Here is a 12388-nt window from a genome sequence, read left to right as displayed (position 1 = left end):
TTTTAAACACACACCATGGAGGCCTCTGGAAGGAGCTGGGAACGTCCGAGCATCAAAGTCCTGTTGCTCTCTTCCACCTCCTGCTAGCACTGCTCCATGCAGCCCCACGAGGAACCCCTCCAGCTGATTGCTGGGGTCCAGACCCCTCGAGCCACCTCCTCCAAGCCAGAGTCTCTGGGAGCCTCAGGTCATGGTGGGTTGGGAGCAGGAGGGAGATGTCCAAGGTGCTCCTGAGTGCCCCCGTCACAAAATTGTACACTGGAGTTTGTGGGAGCCTGTGGCTCGATCCCCTCTCCATTTGGTCTTTTTCTTCTTCTTCTGGCTTTTCTCTGGGATCTGTTGCCTGTTTTGGGAGGGAGGGAGAGAGGGGAATAAGGTGAGGCCAGCAGCCACAAGGCTGGGTCAGAAGCCTGACTGGAGTATAAATACATGTACTCCCATACACCCCTTCCACCAACACGTGGACTATGACACCACAGAGGTAACAACCACCACCTCTGTTTTCAAGGAAAGAAGAAAGAAGCCATATGGAAACATCAAGGCTAAGAGTAGGGACATGTGTCCCAAGAAGGCACAGTGCTTCCAGCTACCCCGGGAGAACTGCTACCTGCTTCTCTACCAGAGGGCTACTCAACTCACTTGGGAAAAAGGGATGCTCCAAGAAATGCAACATCAACCATCACCCAGAGAAGCTGCGGATGCCCTAGCCCTGGAAGTATTGAAGGCCAGGCTGGATGGGGACCTGGGCAGCCTGATCTAGTGGGTGGCAGCCCTGTCTGTGACAGGGGTTGGCATTAGGTGCTCTGCAACGTCCCTTCCAACTCAAGGCGTTCTATGGTTCTATGATTCATTCTACAATTCTGTGATACAGGATGCCCCGAGACATAAACTGTCGTAGAAGGATTTGGTTTCAGCTGGCACTGTCTCCTAGCCACTGATGTGGATGTGGTTTTGCGTTTTGTTTTTCCATTAAAAGAAATGGCATCTGCTGCCAGCAAGGTTCTGGCCTCCCATGGAACTTGTGATGACTCCAGTGCACTGGGAGCAGGATGCGCCCTGTGCCCTTCCTCTCTGTGGCCTGCCCCAGCAAGATTCTGGCTGTAGCCATAGCTGTCAAAAACACAGCTGCCAGCCCACCCATGCCATGCTGCAGCAGCCCTCATTGGTCAAGTGGGCTGTGAGCAACCTCATCTCATCTGCTGTTATGCTGGTGGCTTCTCCCTTCTCATTAAAAGACGAGGTGCTGCTCAGTCATACTGTTTAAAGAGAAATGATGGTGAAATGCTGCGTCAGATCCTCAACAGGTGCTACACTGACAGTCCTGTGCCATCAAATATAATACTCAGATGTGTAAAGCTGTAATAGCACCTAAAACTTTAGGGGAGCTGTACCTGATCACATCAACCACTCAAGTCAGTCCAGCATTGCGAATTCAACAGAGGGCTGTGTAGTTCAAACACCTGACAGGCAGTCTGTGGACTTAAGTTTTAATTCAAGATAAACCACACAGACATAGGCAGCTTCCATTGACTCAGAGCCTAAATAACCAACCTGAGAGCTTGAATAGTTCAAAATCAGCCTCTTTGCTATGCAACATGCTAGGCATTAAGCTGAGATTTGGACCAAGTTATCAGGACCAGAATGAGACAAAGCTGGGGGACAAATCACATGGTGTCCTTGATGCCACAGAAAATTTCACATAGGTAGCAATAACCCTCACTGTAACTACTTTGGGGAATGAGGTAGATCACCTATATTTTAGGTTATGAAGTACATTTTCAGGGCTTGAAGTTAGTGCTATATCATTACAGTGCTCCATCCAGACTGTGTCTGGAGTCACGTTATGCAGAGAAAGCAAACAGAGCCTCACCATCTTATTTTTGTTATGTTTCATTTTTTTTTCCCCTAGAGTAGAATAGATTGTGGTAAGAGCTTGCTGTAACAAAAAGTAATATCTAGCCAACTAATGCTGAGTTCCAGAACAGTTGGGAAACAGCTTGGGACATTTCCAACTCTCCTCTGTAGTTCTCCAAAGATTTTCTGCCCCCTGCTTTTCAGATATGTGGGAAGAGTGGGCAGTACCATCTGCTTTTGATAGAGGCTGGCTTGAGGCTGCGCTAAGATATTCACAAGTATAGATATGTTGTGAATAAATGTCTGGTGGTTTAATTGCCAAGCAAGGCACTTTGACTGCATGGCGGGGAGGAGCATTATTTCAGCTCAGCACCCTCCCAACACATGAAAAATGAAGGTCCAGAAAAACCTGGCAGACAATCCCTGCCAGAAAAACAATGAGAGATTTGAGGTTATCAACGAGATGCTGAGATGTGCATACAGCTCTTTTCCTGTGGGGCAGCCAGAATTTTGGACAGCTGTACCCTGCCAACAGGGATGGGAGCCGGGTTCACCCGGAGAGCAGGCATTTGCCAAAATGAACAAAAGCAGCTCATGCCAGAACTGGGAACAAACCTCTGCTGTCTGAGGAGGAAACCTGTGGCTTAGCCATTAGATCATGCTGTTTTTCATACAAAAAGGCTTAATTTTTTCCATTTAGTGAGCAGAAAATGGTAAAACTCACCTATGAGATTAAAAAAATAGGCAGCTCTTTAAACTTAGGGCAACATGAGACCTTGAGATGAGAAAGCATGAAAAAACACATTACTGGCTCACAGCTTTTAATATTGGCCTTATAAAGCGAATTGCTGTAGTAAGCCTTGCTTTCTTCAGTGACTAACTTTTTTTGGTCATGGTCACAATTACTTCTCAAACTGCCTAGCACTGGTATCTCACAAAGGTAACATCCTGTTAGTAACATTCATGTGCATGTACAGAACAAGGAAGATTACTAAAACCCAGAAATCAACTACCCCCAGCCAGCCCATCTCACCCCCCACCCTCCAGATGTTGTCTCCCGGCTCTCCAACCCAGGACTCCCATCTACAGGCACCAATTGCACCAAATGTTTACAGCTTACCTTATTACCCTTACAAGATCATGGAAAGCCTTGTCAACATTTAGAGGGGGGTCCTTGGCACTAGTTTCTATATACGGAATCTGAAGGAGAGAAGTGTACCACAAAAGAGGTAACTATCAGCTTATATGTTGGAAACAAACCAGTTTCAGAATAAAAAATACTCTACAGGATGGAGAAATAGGGTGTCTAAGATACCAGAGAAGTAGCTTCACACTATCATAATCTGGGTCTAGTCCTTTTTAGAGGAAAAACTGAGGCTGTCTTTTGGGCCATACCTGTAAACAAAATGTTGTCATGACATTGTTGTCAACATCTTTATTCTTAAAGAAAGCTTGGATCTAGGGAAGAGTGATCACAAGACTCCACGTAGCCAGATGTTCTCTCTTCCTAGGCTGTGTTTGTAGACACAGCAATTGCTGACGGTGATTGAAAGATGAGCACTTGCCAAAAATTCTTGTTTGCCACATCTTATTAGGACAGCGGCATGAATATTTCATGACTAAAATTCCCCTTTGGTGTAAAATGATCTTCTTCAAAGTCTAACAAACAGATGGAGCCTCCTAGAGAGCGCTTGTCCAGCATGCTGGCAGATTGATAAAACTGCCCTCTTACGAAGCATTTACATGCACATCCTTTTCCAAAGTGTGTACATACTAATGGGTGTAATGTGTTGAGCTGTAGTTTCAGTGTACTGGCTCTTACAGCAGTGAGTTTTCTTGGGGAGGGGAGGGAATGAATCTGCCCTGCCAAACTCTCATCATGCCTTGTTTAGAAACACAGAGCAGTTTGCCATCTAAGCACAGCAAGCTGCCAAAAGGTCTCAGGCTTGTTTGCTTTTACCTTTACCTTTTCATTAAGCACCTCCTACGGGAGATGTTGCCTCCCTCTGGGTATTCAAGACTTCTGGAATTTAGAGGTGATTAGTGAAGTATCGTGTGATCTACACCAATCCAAGAGCAACTTCTCAGGCTAAACTAGTGTGAATAATGCAGAGCTAGGATGGTGGGCCAGATTTATATAGTCTTCAGAACCCTTTAACTTGATTATCTTTAACAAGTTTATTTCACGTGGGCACCCGGATATGCTTCCTAACTTCTGACTCTGCTTTTTCAGTCTGAGAGGTTGTGCTTTCTTCCCTCATTTTGCACATTCACATTTCTCACTGTTTGCAGACAGCTTGTATACATGACTCTGTGACAGCCACAGATTTGCTGTAGCCTGACATGCAGTAGAGCTTCTAGTTCCAGTAACGAACTGACCCTACCCTGAAGGAACTCTATACCTACTGCTCTGTGGTAGACGAAAACGCAATTGCGAATGTTCAATTCTAAGAAAAATACTTTAATTCAGCTCCATATAAGCAGGTAATTGAATTTTGAATGCCTGTAATGGTACTTAAAACAAGCAATTAAACAATTTTACAGACTTACATTATGTTTTGTTGCCATTTCTCTTCCCTGTTCTCTTGTAATTTTCCGTAAATGCATTAGATCAACTTTGTTTGCCACCAAAATCATTGGAAAGGACTCCCTGGAAAAAAAGAAAATGAAACAGTTATTAGGAGGCTACAATACAAAATACTAAGTCTAAGTTTCACTTTCTAATACTGACACCAAGCATTTTCAGCTACAGATGTACCATGTAATTATAAAGAAATATAAGGATAGATCATACAAACATACATCAGCCCCTAGACTGAACTACTATGCACGTTCATAAAAACTTACCTTGACAACATGCACACATCCACCTTCACAGGGATTTCAAGAGCTTATTAAATGCCATCATAATGCTGAGTGATGGAGTGAACTACAGAGCTAGTCTACCACTATAAAAGGAAATTAACAGAGGCATGGAAGCAAATCTTGAACAAAGAAACAGGACTCTTTTATAACAGTTAAGGCATCTCAATAACAGCACACCTTACAGCTGCTCATCATTGCAAGGTTAAAAAAAAAAAAAGTCAGAGGAATTGGTGTCAGTTCATGTCCTGTAGCACAATGCTTATCCACTGAAAGCAACTGGAGGGGAAGAAAAGACAGACTCAGAATTCACACTTGGGGAGACATCAAATTGGGAAGAAAATGATAGGGCAATGACTGTAATTACCCCAAGACCACCAGTGGTAGCTGGGAGGAGGCTGTTCTGGGAGCAAGAACCCAGTCTTGCTACATCTCCAGATGCTATTATCTACTATTTTCTGCTTCTCATCATAGAGCAAAAGCATGATGAACAACAGTTCTTCTGTACCAAAACCATCTTGCTCAGTATTTCTTTAACTCAGTACTTCTTTAACTTTACCAGGCATGTAAGTGATTGTCTTCAGACACTACAAGGGAAGAGTTGAGCGAGGCTTTCCTGACAAGGCATGTGGATGATGGTAAAGGTCTGTGTAGCTCCAGGGATTACATTGAGCCAGATCATGCAACAAGAGGTGCTGGCAGCATGGCTCCTTCCTGCTCCACCTCCCATATGAGAGCCTCTCCTCCAGCTGCATTACGTAGAGCAAAGCTGTGCTGCACAGCCTTTATCCGCTGCTATGAAGGAAGAGGTAACTGCCAATAACTGATGTTATTGTTAATTACTCTCTTACTGTTAACTTTAAACCCTCCTAAAATGATTCCAGTGTTCTCTGCTGTAACGGAGCTGATTTTATTAGAATAAGGAGCAGCTGGCTGCACTCACTGTTGTATAAAAGATTTCCCTGGATTTTCAAACAGAGTTTCTGTGTCATTTTTCATTGAGATGATAAGGGCTCCATCTTCTCCCTGGCATGTTGCCCATTGCTCTGGCTGGAAATGCACTGTACTGTACTCTGCATTTTAAATGGATCTTACAGTTATTGATTCTGATAATGTGCATTTGATTTAACATTTACACCTGAGCACTGATACACCTTGACTCTGTCTATTCCGGAGCAAAACACTTGCTTGGATTATTTGATTCCTTTTGGCTTGTGGCACACTGATAAGAGAAGGATTACATTTGGACAACATCTCATTTGCCTTGTTTACATTGGGCATAAAACTCTGCGGGGACTTTGCTGTGAATTGTGTGACTGTTTTTTGGACAAGCTGCTACAGTTGGAAGCTTTATTGTAATTAAGGTTATGAAGAGAAAAGGGACAGAGGTTTTAAGCAGTAGCCTGCAATTGCTTTAGAGCTGGAGTCCTCAAAACTGACTGCTAGCTTGAAAACCTGGGCATTGGCCTGGCAGGATGGTTTTTTTATTTATGCTGTTCAGAAAAATCACTACAATAGGAACAATTTCTGCACGAAGCATTACACTGCTGGCATTATATACTCCAGCGTGGGGAAACACAAGCAGTTTCATGAGCCTGTTTCACTTCCTGGTTCTCACATGCTGCTGCTTGTTTGTACGGCATAAGGAGGGCTAGAAGTTTCAGTCCAAAGCAAAACAATGAACACTGCATCCTATTTTCACAAAGCTAAGTTAGACAAAACCAACATCTGCTTGCGGCAGGTTACAGGAAACACTTTGCTGCCTTCCTCATCTTTCAGAAACAGGGTGAACTTGCCCTAAGCTAAGCTGGCAGTGAAGAAAACGCCATCATTATCTGGGAGGCAGGCTGAGTGACGTTTTTGTTCATTTAGATGAAATCAAAGGGTGGATTTTCCTCTACTTTCTACTCTCACGGGCTCTGTTCTGGATGCTTTACTGGAAGAGCTGTCAGCTGTGAACCTCACATGATATGCATCCACCCTTCCTGTGGGGAAGTTATTCAGAGCTGTGAAAGGAAGCCAGCAACAAGGTCCGAACCCTCTGGTGGCTTTTCTTGATGACTTCCATAATTAACAGCTATTATGAACGGAACAACTAAGTGTTTAAAAGCTGTAGACAAATAAGGGCTTAATTCACACTCCTGCAAAAGGACTCACCATCCCTTGAACTGGGAAGGAAAGAGGGAGTTATCTGAGAGATAAGGCCTTGGTAGCTTCCTTTAGGTCTGTCAGGATGGGTTTGCTCACCATAGCAATCCCTCAGTGCTAATTTCACCCACATGTACACAGGGAGTGGAGCAGCAGACCAGTCTTGCTTTCCCCCCCGCCCTGCTGAGATGTTTCATTCATTGAAAACAGTTGCTACATAGCACAATGCATTAACTGAATTTATCCCTTTTTGAGAAACACAGTTCCTCCCAGTCTGAGGCATTTTCCCTTCCAAGATATTTGTTCCAAGGCCCATATCGTGTAGAACCTTCTAAGGTTTGTCTGGATGACCAGCCACTCTGGTTGGAGCTTCTCTCTCCCAAAACTACTTCACTTCATTATAGGATTCCATCCATCAAACTTTTCCACATGAAAAGCAATCAGAAAGCTTATCAGAAAGCATATATCTTATCCCACATGCAGAATTACAAACCTACAAAGAGCACACAAGAAGTTGCCCTGAAACAAGCAGGAGGTCTCAGGGAGCTGAAGCCCCTCAGCATGGTCTGCAGCAGGGCTAGAGAGCGCCAGTAGTAGAGCACCCACCTGTCTTTGACTCTGAGGATCAGCTGGTGGAAACGGTCCACATGCTCAAAGCTGGCCTTGTCTGTCACAGAGTAGACTATAAGGAAACCATCTCCAGTCCTCATGTACTGCTCCCGCATCGCGCTGAACTCCTCCTGGCCTGCCGTGTCCAGAACTAGGACAAAAGAGAAAGGTGTTTAGTTACTGAAACAGCAGCTGCTGTGCTACATGGCCCTTCTGCCTCTTGCTGGACTTGGTCCTCCCAAAGGCTGCAAGATTCTGTGAAAGCAAGTTGGAGGAAGAAAGTGATAGAGAAGAGGCTATATGGACATTAGTTTCTTTCAAAGTATCACATACTACCCATGGAACGTAGGGAACTGCTTCTCTGTCAAGACATGGCTCAAAGTGTCCTGCAGCCCAGCCCTCCAACCCTCTTCCTGCTCTCACTGATCCCTGCATGGAAAAGCAAAGAGCAAGTAAATGACAACTTAAATGTCAGGGACAACCCAGAGACTGTGGTGAAGCAGAGCTGGGAGATAACCTGGAGTGATAGCTGCATGCATCTTCCCTTTCTCACTGCCTGGATGTTATTTCTACACAGCTATGTGCTTTCAGAGCAAGATGGTACAGAGCAGGAAAACTTTTCACCCGTACAGCTGCAGAGTTAGCATCTACTGCCCACGAGTGACAAGGAAAGCCCTGGGCACTGGAGGATAGAGACAGTGTCAGGTGTGTACTGCTGACAGAGCAGCAGGGCTTGATGCGAGTTTTTCTAGTCCAAGCAGGCCTACAGTCCTAGGATGACACTCCCTGCAGGGTAAGTACTCCAGCTGCCCTCATTTCCAGATGAGGCTGGGATAAAGCCCACTTCACTGCCAGCATTACATGCTGAATCAGCAAGGGTAGCCATGTGGGGACATGCTCAACATGCTACACAGCACACCACAGTACTCTGTGTCTAGAGGAAAGGCAGCTGTGCTGGAGGAGGTACTTGGCAATGGGAGACCCCTTAAAACTCCTCAGTCGTATTCATTTGCCTCCCTTCACTTTGAAAACCTGAAGGGTAAAAAGAGCTTCCAGGCTCTTACAAAGAGCCCAAGGTTGGGGCTTGTTTGCTGAGTAGCTAGAACTTGCTGGAAAGTCACGAGTATCCTTTCACAGCTTTTTATCCCACTTCCCTCCCTTAAGTCTAGGAAACAAGGGTCTCAGCTCAAAGGCATCCAGGCTGTTTCTAAGGACTGCAGAAGAAAAGAGAACAGGAAGGAAAAAAAAAGAGAAGATAAAAGGAAGAAAAGAAAAACAACCCAAAGACATTCATGCACTGGTGAATTTCTACACCCTGAGCAGAAGAGCTACTATGGAAGAAGGCCAAGAATATGCGGCTGGAATGGAAGAGGAAATCAATCCTTCCTATCCACCCAACCTGTAAGGAGAGGTTGGGCTGCCCTCATCTGACTCCTGAACCAGATGGAAGCGATGGGAGCTGACTGCCAGCCCTACATACACTCCCTTCCCATCTTACACACACACACACACACACCCAGTGCGTGGAGGAGTGGGACAGCTTCTAGCAGTGGGCTGGGCTCTCCTGCCATTCCCCCCCTTCCTACCACTAAACACAAACAGGGCTGCTGTGTCAGCAGCCACTATTTACAGGGAATTCATTTGCAGCACTCTTGGAAAGGAGAACAAGTCCAGACAGCACTGAAAATGGCACTCTGGAAATGTAGGCAGGAAGACATGCAGCAGTAAAAGTCAATTTCCTATTCACGCAAACGTAAGGGTCATAGATTTGGCCAGAAGTCGTAACTGCTTCAGCTTCAGATGCGCTCTTCTTAAAGACAGCCCTCTATATCCTAACGGTTTTCACCATTTGTGTACTGCAGAAATCAGAGCAGAGAATGCAATTGGGATCCTTTTGTAGGGAGAACTCGGTCACATCCTGGAAACCATCAGCTCCAGAAGAGGGCTAGAGGCAAGCAACTTTGCCTCTAGCATAATACCGTGGCATAAAACCTTAAGGACTGTAATATGCTGAAATGGGAAAGCAGCAAGCAGAAATCTTAGGAAGGTGGAACTGGGAAGGTGATTTGGCTGGCTTCCCAACAGGGTGAGGAGATTTAGGACTTAGCTAGCATGCTTCCTCTTAAAATCCTAGTTTCTGCAAACAGGATGCCAGGAGACTTAGAAATAATCATAAGGTGGTAGAAAAGAATTGTGAGCTCTCTTCCCTTGGTACTCTTTAAAATCAGCACTCGCTACTCTGATTGTCAGTTGCCACCCTGGCAACACATAAAAGCCAAAGTGGAAATAAGACTGGAGGAAAGCACAGCGGGTTTCTCCTGCCTCGTTCTTCCGAGAACTGAAATCAAATTCATGGACTGTGCAGTGCAGAGAGGGCCTTCCGACAGCAGGTTTGGTTTAGTTTCCACAAACTTCACTGAAGAGGAAGGAAGGAAGGAGAAACTCTAATGAAAACATATGGGCGAGCAGTGAGAAGCCAACAACTGAGGTAGGAAAAGACATCCAAAGTAGGCAATGCCAAAGTCTAATTACAGAGCTTTAATGCAAATCGGCTAGAGAATAAACTAAGAGCAATCAGCCTTCAGAGCCCAGCATGAGGTCTCTTGCTCTGTGAGTGAAAGGTTGCTAAGCAAAGAGATAGCCTTTTCTGCTTTCCACCTGTAATTAACTCTACGTTAATCCTTAGAGCTTTACACACCATTTCCCTGTGAGTTCTGATGGGCTGGACAAGAGCATGGCTGCTCAGAGAAAGCACATCTGAGTGAAAAGCCCAAAATAGAAGCACTCAGTACTTCCAGGTATAGATGTTTTCTGTGTTGCAAATCTCTATAACTGAGAGTGCTGTGAGTGCCCATCCAGAGATCCTGGCATGTAAATCTAAGCCAAGGGCAGAGACATACCGACTATGAAATTCAAGCCATGACACTACTTTTCCTAAAGCTTCCACTGGATTTACCTCAGATTAAAAAATAGCATTCCCAGCCTTGAGGCAACTCAGATCTGGTTGTGCAGAAGAGTTCCTCTTTTTCCACACCAAGGCAACACTCCCTCCTGTGTCTTTACCTGTACACTGCTGGGCAATTAGCCAACATGAGAGTTCCTCCACTGCCTCACCAAAGGGGCCAAAGATGACAAGACAGGCACTTAAAGCACATTAAATCTTTTTCCTATCTTCCACTCAAAAAAAAAAAATATATATATATATATATATATATATATACTAGTGGCATCCACACATAGCTGTAGCCAGACCTGAAAGCAGCTCTCAGAACACCTTGTATTCTAGAAAGGTGGTTGTGCACCACACAGCTCAGGGACAGGACAGTTCTTCATGCCCACACTGATTTCCTGCTCAGAAAGGCAAGTACAATGTGCATGACCTGATTTTTGCAAGCAGTCCCTTCAACTACTTACACATAGCATACGTGCAAACCTTTAAGGGGTTGGATGGGTCTGCAGGCAGACAGGAGCCAGGGAAAGGAGCAGCAGCAAGAAGTCTGACTCCAGGCATTTTCTGCCTTTTCAGCAACTTAATGCAAAATACAGAAAAAGTCTCTGGAGCAAAGAGCAGAACTAGGAATGTGGCACCATCAGGGGAATGCTGTCATCATGGGCTACAGAGCCAGACTCTTCTTGGCACTTCTCTCCGAGTCTTGATTTTCTCTTTGCACAGCAGCTCTGCTTCCAAAGGTGGGGCCAGAGAGAATCTCCATTTCCAGCTATTCTGTGGCTTGGTAACTCTGGTCAAGGGAAAACTTAACTTGAACTGACAAGACAAACCTAACAGTTTCAGGCTGAAGAAAGCCATGTCCAATTTTCACCCTTCCATCAGCAGTAGTCTGGTAGAGGGCAGTCCTCAGGGATATTTGGTTTAGCTGAGAAATTGGTATCTTGGGTGCTGAGCAGACAGCTTGTATGTTGTATTCCTGCACCCCAAATCACCCTGCAGAGATATGGAAGGTGGTGCCACAAGCAAGGAGAAGCAAAGTGCTCTGCTTGGTCTCTCCGATTGTCAATGGTCTGCTGAGATACAGCCACACTGCCCCTGGTGTGAGAACCTTCCACAGGGTTAAACCTGTGACGGGAAACACTGGGGCTCTCATAAGCCCTTCTTCTGTGCCCTAAATACACAGATGTTATAACATGGAAAACCCGAGTACTTGAATTCTTTCCCTTTCTTTAAGGAAAGAGAAAAGGGGAGCCTTCAAAAGAAAGGCTGCCACATCAACATACAGAATAAAGATGGGAGCCCTTAAAGGGATTCTTTCTCTAACAAAGGCCAAGTATTCAAAAACCTTGTGTTTTCCATGTTGCAACATCAAAATTTTCCTGGCAGGAAAAAAAAAAAATCCCCACAATCCAAGACAAAAAGCCCTCTTTCAAGGTTGCAAAATCTAAGCAATCGAGGGAGGAAAAATACTGTATACACAAATAAAAGAATGAAAGCACAAACTTTACTTGAATTTTAATTCTTTCAATGACATTACCCAAAGTTTAAAGAAATAAAACAAGCGAGCTGCAAAGCAACCATTCTGCCTGCAAGTCTAAAGTGACCTCTGCTCTCTCTCTGGCCTCATGGCTGAATTGTTCCCAAGCTTCCCAAAGAGAAAAGCAGACAGCCTGTCCAGAGATGACTAGCAGCAAAAACGCTCTGCAAAAAGGAATGCATGGGTGACATGGGTGGAGAGAGCAGAAAGAGAACCCAGGGAAAAGAACAGAGCTTGCTGCTATTCCATGGGGATGCACACCAGGTCCAGCCTAATGCAAGAACACACAGGGATTGAGATAGGGACTTGTATAAAGAGAGAGGGGAGGAAGAAAAAAAAAAAGGAAAAAAGAGAAAACTAAAGATAAGTAGTAGTAAGACAACTTGTACTCAGTGGGAATTTCATCTTAATGATTCTGGTGGAAGGAA

General features: G+C 44.8%; 1 protein-coding gene across 1 annotated transcript; it reads right to left on the bottom strand.

Moving 5' to 3' along the window:
• On the bottom strand, positions 1–7647 carry MRAS (muscle RAS oncogene homolog). Its single transcript, XM_010713913.3, has 4 exons — positions 7471–7647; positions 4405–4504; positions 2975–3054; positions 1–343 (listed from the first exon to the last, which is right to left on the bottom strand). The coding sequence occupies exons 1-4, from the start codon at positions 7587–7589 to the stop codon at positions 244–246; spliced, it is 399 nt and encodes a 132-aa protein (XP_010712215.1). The 5' UTR covers positions 7590–7647; the 3' UTR covers positions 1–243.
• Between the last annotated feature and the right edge of the window lie 4741 nt (positions 7648–12388).

The sequence above is a fragment of the Meleagris gallopavo genome, chromosome 7 (assembly GCF_000146605.3).
Source record: "Meleagris gallopavo isolate NT-WF06-2002-E0010 breed Aviagen turkey brand Nicholas breeding stock chromosome 7, Turkey_5.1, whole genome shotgun sequence".
In the NCBI taxonomy this organism is placed as follows: domain Eukaryota; kingdom Metazoa; phylum Chordata; class Aves; order Galliformes; family Phasianidae; genus Meleagris; species Meleagris gallopavo.
Note: the sequence above shows the minus strand (reverse complement) of the source record. Positions and strands in the feature narration are given on the sequence as shown.